We start from the raw sequence: 15595 nt of genomic DNA, 5'->3' as shown, positions 1-15595 counted from the left end.
CCAAACAAAGTAGTTTCGCTTTCACAATGAAACACACAGCGTCTTCACGACAATACTACAGCGAGAATAAAAGTCACGGCTTCTTTCTTTGCGTGAACATTTGAGCGCTGTTATGCAAATCTTCCCACATCATGACGTAGACATGTGGGGGCGTGTTAGAACGAGCCGTTTTAGGTAGGCGTGGTTGACTCTTAACTTTTATAAAGAATATCTCTTTGGATTTGAGACTTTAGTCTTTGCAACTTTACAGATCTTCTTTATGCACCAAGAGCTTGTAACACTCCAAAGAGAAAGGAAAAATTGAAATCGCATCATATGACCCCATTAAAATAACTCTTCTATTTTAATCTATTTTAAATATATTAAAAAATAGATTTCTGTGATGGCAAAGCTGAATTTTCAGCATCACTACTTCAGTCTTGATCCTTCAGAAATCATATGCTGATCAAGAAACATTTCTTATTAATTATCAATGTCGAAAACAATTGTGCTGCTTAATGTTTTTGTGGAAACCTTGAAACATTTTTTCAGGATTCATAGATCAATATAATGTTCAAAAGAACAGTTTAGTAAAAATTTTTTGTAACAACATAAATTCCATTACTGTCAAATTAATGCATGCTTGCTGAATAAAAGTACTAAATTCCTTTTTTTTTTAAATCATATATTTTCTTCCTTTTTTTTCCTCACTAGTTTTACAAACCTCTGCCCTTGCCATATATTATTCTGGTATTCTTGAAAAAACTGTATTGTAAAACTGCTAATGACATTAGCACCTTAAGATTAATCACTTATATGCATACGTTGAGTGGATGTGAGAATACAGGCAAATGATTGCAGATGAATTGGCTGATGAAACTTTATTAGTCATACGCTATTATTTGCTTACATGTGGATATCTAAATGAATTTGATCTTAGATGGTACATGTAACAGTAAGGAAATCCCACTATAATAACCCTAATTCAAGCTACACATTTATATCAGTTCATGCATTCCCTGGGAATTGAACCCATGACCTTGGCGTTGCGAGCACCACGCTCTATTATTTGAGCTGCAAGAATGTTCCGTGAACAGATTCGTCAGATGATGTCAATTTTCAATCTGTTCCTCGCATTTTTCTGAGAAATATGGGAATACAGTGCATTTGCAAGTCAGATAAAAGCAACCACTAAATGAATAAACATGAATGTATTACTCACAAAATATAAAGGATGACTCCCACCGACCACATGTCAACCTCAGGACCATAAGCGTTTCCTCTGAGGATCTCAGGAGCTGGATGTGAGAATAGAGGCAAATGATTGCAAAAACAAATTGCCTGATGAAACTTTATTAGTCATCACTGGAATTTGCTTGCTTGTGGACAACTAAATGACTTTTATCTTAGCGGTACGTGTAAAAATAAGGAAATCGGTAATAGGGTGATTAAAACAGCACAAATAATGTATTTTCTTAAATTTTGACTCACCGCAATAGCCGGGGGTCCCACATACCGTCTTCATCGTGACTTGCTCATCGATTATTTTAGAAAGACCAAAGTCCGCTGTGGACATTACAGAAAAGATTGAATGAATAAAAGCCATTCATTAATGAAAGAGTTCACTGGTCAGTCTCAATTTGCATCTGCATCAAAACTGTAACTGATTCAGTGTATGAGTATACAGTTTGTTACCTATCTTAAGAGGGGCATCTATTGACAAATCAGCATAGAGAAGATTTTCTGGTTTGAGGTCTCTGTGAACAACTCCGTTCTCATGTAAGTACTGCAAAATAAACAGAACAGAGGTATCACAACCAGGGTTATTATAGTTAACTACAACTAAAACAAACATAAAAATGTTACTTGAAATAAAAAAAACGTAAAAAATAATTAAATATAGAAATAACAAACAATCAGTTCCCAAGGAAACATTTATCCTTTTCATTTAGTTTAGATGAAATAAAAAAAAAATTAAACTATATAGACGAAAAAAATAAAAATAAAAATGACAAGTGGAAAAATGTTAAATAAAAACAAAAATGAAAAACTAATGCAAACTATTAATAAAAATTACAATAATATCAAGTCACTTTTTATGGACAGTAATGCATTACGCTACTTTTGAGTTACTTTTTAAATCTTGGCAGGCCTTGCTTGTGAATACACCTCAGGCTGAAGAAAATGTAAATTCATGTCTGTACAGTAGAGGGCGCAGCTCAAACAAATTGCACTAAGAATATGACGCAGGAGAAGAAAGTACAACACTATTCAGCAATAACAAAAATGAAACACAAATGTGTCATTTTTGCTTAGTATGGTTGAATTGGATCATCGAAGGTCAGTAGCAAAAGACATTGGTAAAATAGGATTAAATATATAAATTATATTTGTCTTATTTAACATATTTAATTACTGCAGGTTTGTATAATATTCAGAGATTGCATTTAACTGTCTTTATTCATTTTGAGGAATACTGAATCTGTTTTTGTGCAGGTGAGATGAGTAAATACATGCTCATATTTAGTCTAGAACTACAGTAAGCATCATGTTCACACAGCACGCACAAAACCTTTGCACTTAAGGTCATCGCACACCGAGTCCGAAATTCTCGCCTGAACGTTTACACACTGCCTCCAAAACTTTTGTCCGTCGTAAAAAAGTTCTGAAATTTTCACATCCGTAGCAAGCATTTTGATGGCAAAGAATGAAAAAAAGAAGAAAAAACGCATACGAAAATTTCAGACTCAAGTGTGCAAGGACCTTTACTCCCGATTTCTCTCAACATGGCAACGCGAGAGCTGTCAGTCAAGACATGGGAGACAAAGTAACTGGCATTACTTATTTGAAAAAGTAACTCAGATATTTCCTAACAAATTAAAAAGTAATGCATTACTTTACTAGTTACTTAAAAAAGTAATCTGATTACATAACTCTAGTTACTTATAATGCTGCGATTGCGGCAACATTGAAATTTTTATTTTTCTTCATCTCAGAGAGTAATCAGCATTTCTGCAAAGCCCCCACCGCCCCTCATTTAGTAGAGCTGCTCTAGTAGGTAATTTGTTATGTTTATTGAATTCATTAGGACTTATTATACAGCGCTAAGAGCATGTTTGTGTGTCTGATTGTGTGTGACTGTAGATGACATCCACGGTTCTCTGAAGTCCTGATGGAGTGTAGGGGGGGACGATGAGTTCAGTGAGGCAGTCTGGAGCAGTTCTCTGTTAAAACAGTTGTCATGAAGGTAGAGACAGACTCGGTATTCAGCTTCTCCTCACGTCACAGGAATAGCTCTCTGAAAGATGAAAATTCTGTCCTCATTTACTCACCCTCATGTCATTCCAAACCTGTATGATTTTCTTTCTTCTGTGGAACCATTTTAAGAATGTCCTTGTTGCACTTTTCCATGCTTTTGGAATAAATGGTGACTGAGGCTTTCAAGTAAAAAAAAACGAACAAAATGTAATAGCACCAGAGTTCTGTCTTTTGAAGTAGCGACAGATATTTTCTTCCATATTGTGAGATACACACCCGAGTGAAACAGATTTTGGGCGGGAACTTGGTTCTATCCAGTGGTTGTTGATTGGATGGAGACAGATCTAAATGTGAGCTTTCAGTCAATTGTAAGAAAGTTAGATAGTTTTAAGACAGTTTCACCATTTGATGACATTATGAAATATCTTAAAACTTCAAAAAAGGTCAAAAACATGAAGCATATGCATATTTGTCATTCACTTCGATATTAAACAATACTAAACAGACAGGGTGAACTCAACAAATGGATCAGCCTGTTTTCTGAACTAATCTTTCAGACCATTTTTACATTTATACAGTACATTTCATAGATGTTTTCATCTACAATGATGTACATTGCATTCAAGACAGTGCTATTAGTATCAATGAGATACTACTGTAATTGTATTAATAGTTTGAAATCATTCTTAATTTTACACTTTGTTTTTTGTTAAAGTTTTAGTCATTTGTTGTATGCTTTGTGATTTAAATTATTTTTTTTTAATTATTTTTATTTTATTTTTTTAATCATTTTTTTATATTTTATAAATAATTCAAATTAAATAATTTCAGGTATTTTGAGGTTTTGGTTTTAATAAACTGTAATAACCATGTTTCAAGATATACATTTGTATCAGTTTATGCTTCTTTAAAAAGATCAAGCCTGACTTTAAGGGAATAACAATGTCAATTTGCAGTCTGCTCCTCACATATTTCAGATAAATACAGGAATATAGTACAAAAGATCTATGGACCACGTTTTTGGTGCTTTGGGTCCTTTTCAAGCTCTAGTCCTGTAAAAGACAGACCATTCCTGAAAAAAATATCCACTTGTTTTCACATACCAGTTTGAAAAGACTTGAGAGAATGATGACAGAATTGTCATTTTTGGCTGAACTACATCTTTAACAGATCATCTCTAGGCTCCAGACGCTGCAGATTGCAGACTGTCTCTGGTATGAGAGATGCCTGAACCTTTCAAGCCTCCTGTCTTCCCTAAAGTGGTTTTTCTAGCACTCTCTTGAGATCATGGGGTCGTTCTCCATTATCGAGGCATGGGCGTCTGTGATCTGCAGTCTGATAAGTGCGGAGATGACTCACATGGTGTCAGCCCGTGTTAATTAATTTTGTATTCGTAGGCACAAGACAGATGTTGTTCCTTTAACACAATTCCAAAAATATAATAGTACATCATGGCAGCGAGGAGACAATGTGAGCCTAGCAGAACCCTACAGAAGTACAGAAAGTGTTTGGCAGATGACAGAGTGTAAATTGAAGGCGGCAGGAGTCACTCTTGTGTTTTAGCACATGACTAGTGTGAAAACCGGAGGTGAGTCAGTTACTACACACTCTGTGCTCTGCTGAAATAAGCTTCTGGAGTTTTATTACACTGTAAACATGTAATTAAACACTCAGTAAGAAGGTTCGAACAGGTTTGAGATGGTGGTATTTTTATTTGATGTTTAAATATCAGGCCAAATAATTTGGAAAATGATAAACAATGCTAGATTTTTACATTTGTGGTTCGACTCACCACCGTAACACTAAGGTGTTTGCCACGGTGCTGCTTTGTGGCTGCCAAGGTGTTCTGACTGGATTTAGCAGACTGCTGTGCAGTTGCTTCTGTGGTTGCTAGTTGGTTTGCCAAGTCAAAATAGCATTTTTTGGGTGGGCTAGCTGAGTTATGCCTTGACGATAAACAATACCATATCGAGATTGTAATAAAATATGTCAATAACAAAGATAAGCTTTGGACTTTTTACTCGATATGGATTAATCTAACAGCCTCACAGCAGAAATAAACGTGACATTTAGTCAGTGCATGTTCTGTGTGTCTCTGTGTAAATGAGTGGCATAGTTTCATCTACACAAACTCAAACACACGTGATACTCAGTGTTTTCCATGTTTGCGTCTCCTAAATACTTCATCTCCAGAGCTGCTCTGAAAGTCACTTCACCAGCTTTACACCATTTCATTTGAGAAAAACCACCGTCAAACATACTGAAACTCAAGGATCTTCAGGACAAACCACCAAAATAAAAGTTTGGGCTAATAAATTAAGACAGAGATATGTTACTATTGTATACTAAAAATTTACTTCTGAAAATAATAGTATTCTTTTAATTTTTAAGGGATATCATACAGTTCTGTTCTCCAGCATCTTATTTGACAAAAATGCATTATTTTGTAAATCATTGTAATTTCATTTAATTAAATTGTAATTTTTTTTCATTTAATTAAATTGTCCATTTTTGATGACTAATTTGTGTTAAAGAGGTCATGAACTGAGAAATCAAAATTCCCTTGATCTTTTCACATATAAGATGTCATTGTACTATAAAAACATCCTGTAAGTTTCAGACCTCAACACTCTAAGGCTATGTTCACACATGGCGTCTTTTTTGAAGCTGCCAGCGTCTGTTTTACATTATAATCTTATGGAGTTTTCAAAAAAGTCCTGAGCGCTTTTTAAAATTCCACCATCTTTTTCTGCAGCGCAGAGCGTCTTTTCAAGTTGTAAAAAGTTAAACTTTTCTGAAAAAAACGCCCTACTTCAAGCGCCTTTTTGACAACTGACCAATGACAAGCGAGTGTTGAGTCATTTCCATAACAACAAAAACAACAAGAAAAATGGAAAAGATAGCCGGTAGATTAGTTCGTACTAGTTTCGGAGCACAAGGAGTTGTATGATATGAGCACAAAACTGTATCTAACTTAGTCTAAAATATGCCACAAACCGTGCATCATCCAACCGGAGCTCCTGGACTAAATTGTTGTAAGCACCATACTGTTTCCTTCCCCGTATAATGTTGCGCACCCACAAACATCGTTGTGAACCGACATTCTCCTCACCGTTAACTTCAAAAGGCAACGCAAGAGCCAACTTTTCTCGACATTTCTGCAGTATATAGCGCTAGGCTACTGTTGCAGTTGTTGTTATTGCAACAAAAGACGCCCTCGGCTGATATTTGTAACCAAAACGCTGCCAGCTTTTTATTTGACTAAAAAAGCGCTCTTGTCAACTTTTTCTTGTCAAAAAAGACGCCAAGTGTGAACACGCCCAAAAAACAGCTTATATTGAAGCCAGTCTGACAAAACAACAGCTTGTGGAATGTGCCAGTTTATGACGTAATAGTGTGGATAAACGCCTCCTCCACTGAAGAAGATCAACACCTGCTTCTACATCGCTGCCTGTTTAGCCCCGCCCACCGATTCACGCATGTAGCGTAAAGAGAGGCAAGCGCGCAGGTCTATGCAGAAATCAAACGATAAAGAAGACGCTGTGCAGTGCGAAGATGTGGAAAAACAGTCTTAGCATCGCCTTCCTTCTGATCCCAACATTAGGAAAGAGTGGATGAACTTTATTTTTAATGAAGTTCCAGACCACGTCAGTAAGAACTCGGTCCTTTGTTTACTTAATTTTACTGCAGATTTGTTTACAAACAGTTTATGACGTAATAGTGTGGATAAACACCTCCTCCACTGAAGAAGATCAACACCTGCTTCTACATCACTGCCTGTTTAGCCCCGCCCACCGATTCACGCATGTAGCGTAAAGAGAGGCAAGCGCGCAGGTCTATGCAGAAATCAAACGATAAAGAAGACGCTGTGCAGTGCGAAGATGTGGAAAAACAGTCTTAGCATCGCCTTCCTTCTGATCCCAACATTAGGAAAGAGTGGATGAACTTTATTTTTAATGAAGTTCCAGACCACGTCAGTAAGAACTCGGTCCTTTGTTTACTTAATTTTACTGCAGATTTGTTTACAAACAAGTCACAATTCTATGCGAGATTTTCAGAAAGATTGAAACTAAAAGACAATGCTGTGCTGATTGGCTAGTATAGCAAAACCGTGTTAATGTGTGGTTACTTTAGTTTAACTATTTAATTTTTTTATTTATTTGTAGTAAACCCATGTTTCATTTTCATAAAGGAACATATGTAATTAAAACATTATGTAATTGAGTGCAGAAATGAACGTGAGTTATCTTACCTGATGCTGATATCATAATAGCCAGTCTTCACAGTTTACGTGATCTGGCTTTTGATTTTATTATTGTTATTTTTTTACATTTCTTTTCCGGGAGGCAAATATATCAAACATGCACGCAGTAAGAGCGTCTACGGTTATTCACGTTGGCCAAAACACACAAGGAAACGCGTTGTGAAAAAAATATATATCACCCGCAATCACAGACATTCGCATACGGACAGGATTGGTTTTCTCAGAGGATCACTGAGTTTGCTGAAAAACAGTAGGTAATTTGCTCTGGAATTATTACAGAGGTTGTGTGAGAAAAACACAGACGTGGCAGATTCAGACGGGATTCACCAAGTACATCTGTGAAACACAAATGTATCAGATTTCACAAACACAAAACGACCCCCTGTAAAACTAGTCCCGTCCGAATAGGGCTATAGACAATGTGGATTAAGCAGATCCGATCGGCACACACAAACATTCAACACATAAATGTGGCCTCCGCATTGTTGCTTCATTGTCAGATTGTTGAGCTGTTATGTAACGCCAGCCCACATTCCTCCTGCTCAGGGAGATTAAAAGCCAGGGGGAAAAATGGCAATGTTTTTTTTTCCCCGAGAAGATTATTTTTCACTAGCAGCTCTGCACACACATCTGCTTACTCTACCGTTCACTTTTGAGTGACGACAAGACTGACCCATATCTCCAAGCCCCTCCACTGTCAGCCCATCGCTGGACATGCGTTCAGCCACGCCAACACATACACAGTAATCCTCCTGCTGAGAATGCATTAAAATAACTGCTGTCCCTCATGACACGTATCATCATATCATGCTAGTTGGTTATATTATTTACCAATTTCACATTCGTTCAATTGATTTTTTAAATAATCATGTTTGAAAGCAGAATTTGTGGTGAGAAACTACATTACCCATGATGCTGCACACAAATTCCACCAATCAGAGAGTTGCAGCAAGCAAAGCGCATCAAAAGAGACACTCCGCCCACTTCCATGAAGCATCGCGAATGGCATAATTTGTATATATAAGCATATTCTGCAATGAACTTAAAGTGCCCCTTTTATGCCATTGTTAAGGTTTCTAATATTGTTTTGGGAGTCTCCTACAACAGGTTTACATGCATGCGAGGTAACACTTTAGTTTTCTCAAAATATGCATTTAATATCACCTCATTTCCAACGATTCTCAAACGATTAGTTCGAAGCAGTTCTAAGATTTAGACTCTCCAAACCCCTCCTTTCCATGACCCTACTCTGCTCTGATTGGTCACATGACCCAGTCTGCTGTGATTGGTCTACCGCGTACAGTGCATGTTGGAAGTGCGATTCGAATTAAGGTCCTTGCACACTGAGTTTTCGGTTGTTTTGTAGTCGTTATCCTTTCCTATCAAAATGCTTGCTACGTATACGAAAAGGCAGAAAATCGAACCTAGTCAGAATTGTTTTCTGACGGACGAAAATTTCGGAGGCAGTGTGTACATGTGATTGACACAATGTGAGGTCGTATTTGTTTTTTAACGTGCAAACATTTCAGCTGAGAATATCGGACTCAGTGTGCAAAGACCTTTACTGATGACTCGTTTAGGCTGTTCAGAGTCGATTCTTTCTTTTGGGAAACAATAACTTTATTTTTCACATATTTTCGGCTTTACAACTTTACAGATTGTTTACATTCCCATACAGCTACAGTACATGATAGCTGTTAAGCACACAGTCTTGAGACTTTGCATTTTTGTCAGATTTTCATAAACTTTTTTGCTTCAAATCAAAGTTTTTAATGTTGTGAATTACCTCGTTGCTGGTCGGTTTGGTTCATGGCTTATAATGCTTTAAAAAGCCTTTTTAAATCCCTATGGGAAAATGAATGGGAAAAATACTTCCGGAACCAGTGCCGCTGAAAAAGTGGACGGGCACTAATGCACTCTACAGAAGTTGACAGCATGACAGCATATGTGGCATAATAATTTTGATTCATGTCTTGTTATCTTTAAAGAAAAGCACTTGTCAAGCTTACACGAGGCACTTACAATGGAAGTGTATGGTGCCAACTTTTTTCAAGAATGTAAAAGCAGCAATGTAAAGCTTATAGTTTTACAAAAGCAATCACATTAGCTTTTGTGTTAAAACCTGTATATTTAATTTATGCATTTAGCAGACACTTTTATCCAAAGCGACTTACAGTGCATTCAGGCTATACATTTTTTTTTTACCAGTATGTGTGTTCCCTGGGAATTGAACCCATGACCTTTTGTGCTGCTTACACAATGCTCTACCACTGAGCCACAGGAACAACAGGAACAGATATTTGAGCTATAAAGTGGTTCTTGTCATCTTTTAGGGTGTATGGCTTTCTGCTGTCATGTCAACGAAGTTGTAAAACTGCATATCATTTTAAAGAGATAAGGTTAGTAAGCCATTTCTCTCACTAAAATCATGTTAAAATGCAATTTTTTAAAAATCCTGTGGCTATAGTATTGAAACACTGAGTATTTTGAAACTTGCCCCATTCACTTCCATTGTAAGTACCCGAGATTTAAATTTTTTTTTCTTTTTAAGTTAAGCGGAAATTCATTTTTGTGGGAATCAAGGACAAATGCTGTTGATTAAGTATTGCAAACAGAATATTTATTTAACACTTCTCTATGTAAATGGTCTTTGTTATGATTATAAAACTTACACGCATAATTTACACTGTCATTCTTTAGTGCAGTCCAGGTTAACAAATATTACCTAGACATTGACTTGTAAACATGGGCATGTTAATAAGTTACAGCGTCAAAACCATGGCAGTTTCTGAAAGCGGCATTTTTGCACTTTTGTATTGTGAATATTAGAGTATGTCTACCCAGTACATCAGACTCCTTTACTTCAAAAGAGCCATTTTGTGTTCCTCTTTAAAGGCTAAACATCCACATTACCATTATTGCCTTTCAAACATGAATAGCAAATCTCTGTGTGGGTGAAAAGCGCATTTTTATATCCCATGATTCATTTGGTCTTACCGCCACAGCCTCCAGGATCTGTTTGATAACGTGAGCTGCATCTCTCTCGCTGTAGTAGCCCCTCTCCACAATCCTGAAACAACACACGACAAATTAAGCATAAAAAACACCACAGCACGTATATAGACTCTGTTTTCAGACATGAACAGCTGATGTTTAGGCGTCTGTGTGTGTGGATCTGGCAGCATTTAGTGCTCTGATTAGCAGTGTGTGGATGTGTGTAGGCAAACACATCCTGCTCCTGCTCTGCACCAAACCCACTTAAACCAATTATCGGGAACTTGTTTTATTCAATTACGTCTCACTGCTGGGTAGAAGAACAGACAGAAAGCCCACTGAGCTGTAAGACCTTGAGCCGGGAGGTGTTGACGAAAAAAAAAAGAAAGAGATTCCTGTGCTTTAGACCACCGCACGATCTAAGGAGAAACATTTGGCCCTCATCGTATCATTGCATGGTGGCAGATCATCTCTTGATAGTCTTCAAGCAGTAAATCGCATTGCTTAATGATGCCATCATTTACTGAACCTCATGTTGTTCCAAATCTGGATTTTCTTTCTTCTGTGCAGTGCTGTTATGGTTAACTGAAACTAAAACAATTAAAAATAATTTCGGTAACACTTTACTTAAAGCCTTTATGTATAATGCATTATAAACGGTGATTAAAGGGTATAATGCATTTTAATTATAATGTATAATGTTATAAATATAATGTATTAACTGTGGTTACAATTATTAATGAGATTGTACAGTGCATTATAAGATGCAGTACAAGGGATAATCAATGCATTAAAACTAATTTTATAATGAATTACACATAAAGACTTAGCTTGTTACCGTATTTTTTTTTGGCAGTTGAAATAAAGCAATTTTTTATCATTTTATTTTATTAAATATTTATCTTATTTCAACTTTATTTTTAATTCCAAAAAAATGAAACATTAGATGGAAAACAAAAAGGGAAACTTAAACAATGCATTAATAAATAATATGGAAATAAATATGTTGGAGTACTAAAATGACTTGGCTGACATAAAAATAGAGCTTAAAAAGCGAAATCAAAACGCAAAGTGACAAATATAAATATTAAACATTAGAAATATGAACAAATTATTAATAAATAATAAAATATACTTGAAAAATTAATAATGCTAAAACAAAAATCAAAAATGCTAAATCAAAAATCTAAAAATAAAATATACTTGTAAATTAATAATGCTAAAAAAATATATATTCTTCTGTACAGTGAAAGTAGTTTTTTCAGTGTTGTTTTGGACCCCATTGACTTTCATTGTATGGACAAACAAAACATTCTTTAAAATATCTTCTTTCTGCAAAAGAAAGAAAGACATACAGTTTTGGAGCAATATGAGGGTGAGTGTATGATGACAGAATTCTCATTTTTTGGAGTGAACTATTTTAAGGCGATGATGAATTTCAGAAATCTTGTTTCACATTTGAATTGCCTTTCATTTGCACATCATACCTGTCAAAGAGCTCTCCACCTGTGACCAGCTCTAGGATGAGAAAGATCTCCGTCTCCGTTTCAAAAATTTCCTTCAAACGAATCTGAAAGAAAACAAAGTGAGAACAGTCACGTCAGAACGAGCTCATCCATATTCTCACAGAATACAACGAATGTGAAATATTTCATAACAATGTGAACAATGTGATGTTGCCGGGAACGTAAACATCTTACGATATTTGGATGAGAGAGACGCAGCAAGACTCCGATCTCTGTCCTCACAATTTTCTTGTCAATCTGAGTTGATGACACAATGAACATAACCTCAAACAGTCATTCTGGGATATCAGGAAAAATGAAAATATCTTTATAATCGCAACTCAACTTACGGTTTTCTTCAAGACCTTCACAGCATAAGGTTTCTCAGTTTGCTTCTCTTCACAGCGAAACACAACAGACGTGGCACCCCTGGTGGTTAACACAAAGCAATCTGTATAGTAATTAAATAAAGATCTTAAATTCGATAACTGTGCATTATACACAAACACACTGCACAAAGCGACAGATTGGAAGATGCTAATAAAACCAAGACGTTTGAAGAAAGAAAAGTGTTGGCATTTCACGACTTTGACCTCCACTGCTCAACTAATCATGGAGGTTCTTACCTACATTCTTCCTCCCCCATCAGCACTATTATGTCCATGGCAACTGAGTCAAAACAATCAGTGTCCTTGAGAACAGAAAATCTTCAAGAAGGGAATGCACATTTGGGTGTCTGCGGGTTTTAAAAAAGTTTAATTCGCCCTTGACCAAATTAAGAATCTAAAATCGGAGCAGAGAGTCTTAAATTCATAAAGTCATGACATTGAATTTTGCATGCACTGCAAAAAAAAAAAAAAAAAATCTAAGTGAGTTTATGATTAAAACAAGAACAAATGAAGAGTTCATTTGCAAAAACAGATAACTCCGTTTTGAACAATTTTCAAAAAACATGTTTTTTCCATTGTGCATTCCAATTAATTTCAATCAAACTGCAGTTGGGTTATTTTGATCAGGTTCAAAAGGTTTTTGAAAAAAAAAAAAAAAAAAAAAAGTTATCTGTTTTGCAAATAAACTCTTCAAATATCTGTCAAAGGCGTGTGAAAACGTTCCCTCCCTTTAAATTAGGATCATTTTCTGAGCCCATTAGAAGATGCTTGTTCTGGATTTAATCAAAAACCCATTTGTAAGCATAGTTCAGCCAAAAATTAACATTCTGTCATCATTTACTCAAGCTGTTCCAAACCTGTATGAGTTTATTTCATGGTTGGGACATAAAATAAGATATTTTGAAGAATGTGGGTAATCAAACAGTTGCTGGTAGCCAAAAGGGAGAAAATACTATAGAAGTCAGTGGCTACCAGCAACTGTTTGGTTACCCAAATTCTTCTTTTATGTTGTCAACAGAAGGAAAAATTAATACAAGTTTGGAACAACATAAGGGTGAGTTAATGATGGCAGAATTTTTATTTTTGGGTGAACAATCCCTTTTTTGGTGAACTCTAAGAAGATTTAAGAATCTTTAGAAATTTGCACTGCAAAACGACAAAAACACTCAGAAAGAGCATCACCTTTTGTGCAGTGTGATCAGAAGGTACAGAAAAAGTTATTTCTGTATTCTAGTGGTTGGGAGCAGAGTTATTCAAACCTTTTTTTTTGTAAAATGGTTTAAAAAATGGAGATCAATTGAACATTACATTTTCAAACTTTGACGCATTGCTAATATATTTACATTTAGCGACTATATCGACATTATGTGTTCAATTTGTAAATTTTTTTTACTTGGTCTTAAAAAGGTCTTTATAGCTCTTACATTTACCTTCATAAGGCCTGCAGAAGGTAATTAAACTGTAAGTCCTAACTTACAGCTGTTAAGACCAAAAAGACTGAAAATTGTTTTCACTGGTGCATTATGTTATACACTATATATAGTATTTGCGTGTCTTCACGTTGTCTCTCAGATCTTGTCTTTGCTCTTCATGGTCAGTGAATGACTCAATCAGATGAGCACTCAAAAGAGCAGGCCATCATTTCTCCATCCTTGTTATCCAACACTTCAACACATCAGTGTCTGACAAACAGTCCTCGGCATATTCAGCGATAAGACATCAAAGTACTTGCAGTCATACAATGCAACTAGATAAATTAAAAACATTTTGTTTTGTGCAAACAAGGTCCATAGAGGTCCTTCTCTGTGCTGAATAATATCACACTAGGCCACACGGCCAAGATGCCAGACTAAAATCTCAAAAAATGGCCCAAAATTTTTATTTTACTAACTTATTAATTAATTTTAAGTTAAATTGTGTTTTATTGGTATAATGTCTGCTAGAATGTAAAAAAAATGTTCAGTGTTAAGTAAACATTTTTAAAGCACATTTTGGCTATTTAATTTATGCAATGGTGAAACGGGGCAAAATGGGGGAAAAAATGCGAAAAACCGTGTTCGGTATTCAGCCTTCGGCCCAGTGTTTCATTTTGTTCGGCTTTGGCCAAGAATTTTCATTTTGGTGCATCCCTAATATATATATATATATATAGAAGTGTGTTGTGTTCTGTCAAGTGTGATTTAAGCCATGTATGTTCTGTTCATGTGTTATGTGTTCTTTTTGGATAGGGACTTTAAGGGGTGGGTGTTCTTTTGAAGAACGAGTCTGCGCACTCGTGTGTGGGTGGAGTTTTTTTTAGGTAAATAAGTTAGAGAGTTTTAAGTTTTGGTCGGAACCCAAGCATTGGTTTTTCACGAGTGCTCACGTTAATAAAAGAAAAGCCAAAACCGTCAAGTGAGTCTTTTCACTTATTTCAATCACTACAATATACAGTATATATATATACACACACACACACACACACATATATATATATATATATATATATATATATATATATATACACACACACAGTATATATATATTAGTGCTGTCAAACAATTAGTCACGATTAATAAACACAGTACACAAACATTTATTATGTAAACAAAAACTTTTATTTTGGATGCGATTAATCGTGATTGGCAGCACTAAATTTTATATTCTAGTATTTCTATGAAAGCACAGGAACCAACACTCTTTATTTAGACAATGACAATAAAATGAACAGAAAGCTAAATTTTTTTTTTTTTTCCCTTTAAAAATTATTGAATTGGTTTTATTTTATTTCAATTATTGAACTGTTTTCAAAATGCATTTATTCAGTTATATATATATATATATATATATATATTAACCATTGTTCTTTATTCCGATTTTTTCCGAAAATTATTTTATTACTGCCACAACAACAATGATAACAAGTTCTACTTAAATAAAAGAAACATAATATATCCATTATGAATATTTGAGTAATAATACATTTTTGTCTTATGATGCTCACATATCACACAAACATTGTAGAAGAACTACGTACAAAAGGGGTAATATTCATAAAAAAATATATTGGTCAAACCGATTATAGGTAAACCTCTAACAAAGATGGGCTACAATTACAGTGGTGTGAAAAAGTGTTGGCCCCCTCCCTGATTTCTTATTTTTTTGCATGTTTGTCACACTTTAATGTTTCAGATCATCAAACAAATTTAAATATTAGTAAAAGATAA

The 15595-nt window shown here is 35.3% G+C and overlaps 1 protein-coding gene across 1 annotated transcript in view; it reads right to left on the bottom strand.

Moving 5' to 3' along the window:
* LOC107593134 (calcium/calmodulin-dependent protein kinase type IV-like) overlaps positions 1–15595 on the bottom strand; it is a 21446-nt gene that overhangs the window by 4021 nt on the left and 1830 nt on the right. Inside the window, exons 2-8 of the mRNA XM_016282734.1 lie at positions 12351–12429; positions 12196–12258; positions 11983–12065; positions 10499–10571; positions 1675–1765; positions 1471–1545; positions 1202–1277 (exon numbers count right to left, since the gene is read on the bottom strand). Coding sequence (XP_016138220.1) covers positions 1202–1277; positions 1471–1545; positions 1675–1765; positions 10499–10571; positions 11983–12065; positions 12196–12258; positions 12351–12429 — 540 coding nt within the window. The remainder of the gene's footprint in view (positions 1–1201; positions 1278–1470; positions 1546–1674; positions 1766–10498; positions 10572–11982; positions 12066–12195; positions 12259–12350; positions 12430–15595) is intronic.

This window comes from Sinocyclocheilus grahami, unplaced genomic scaffold (genome assembly GCF_001515645.1).
Source record: "Sinocyclocheilus grahami isolate Dianchi unplaced genomic scaffold, SAMN03320097.WGS_v1.1 scaffold165.1, whole genome shotgun sequence".
In the NCBI taxonomy this organism is placed as follows: domain Eukaryota; kingdom Metazoa; phylum Chordata; class Actinopteri; order Cypriniformes; family Cyprinidae; genus Sinocyclocheilus; species Sinocyclocheilus grahami.
The sequence above is the reverse complement of the archived record's forward strand: the minus strand, read 5'-3'. Positions and strand labels throughout refer to the sequence as shown.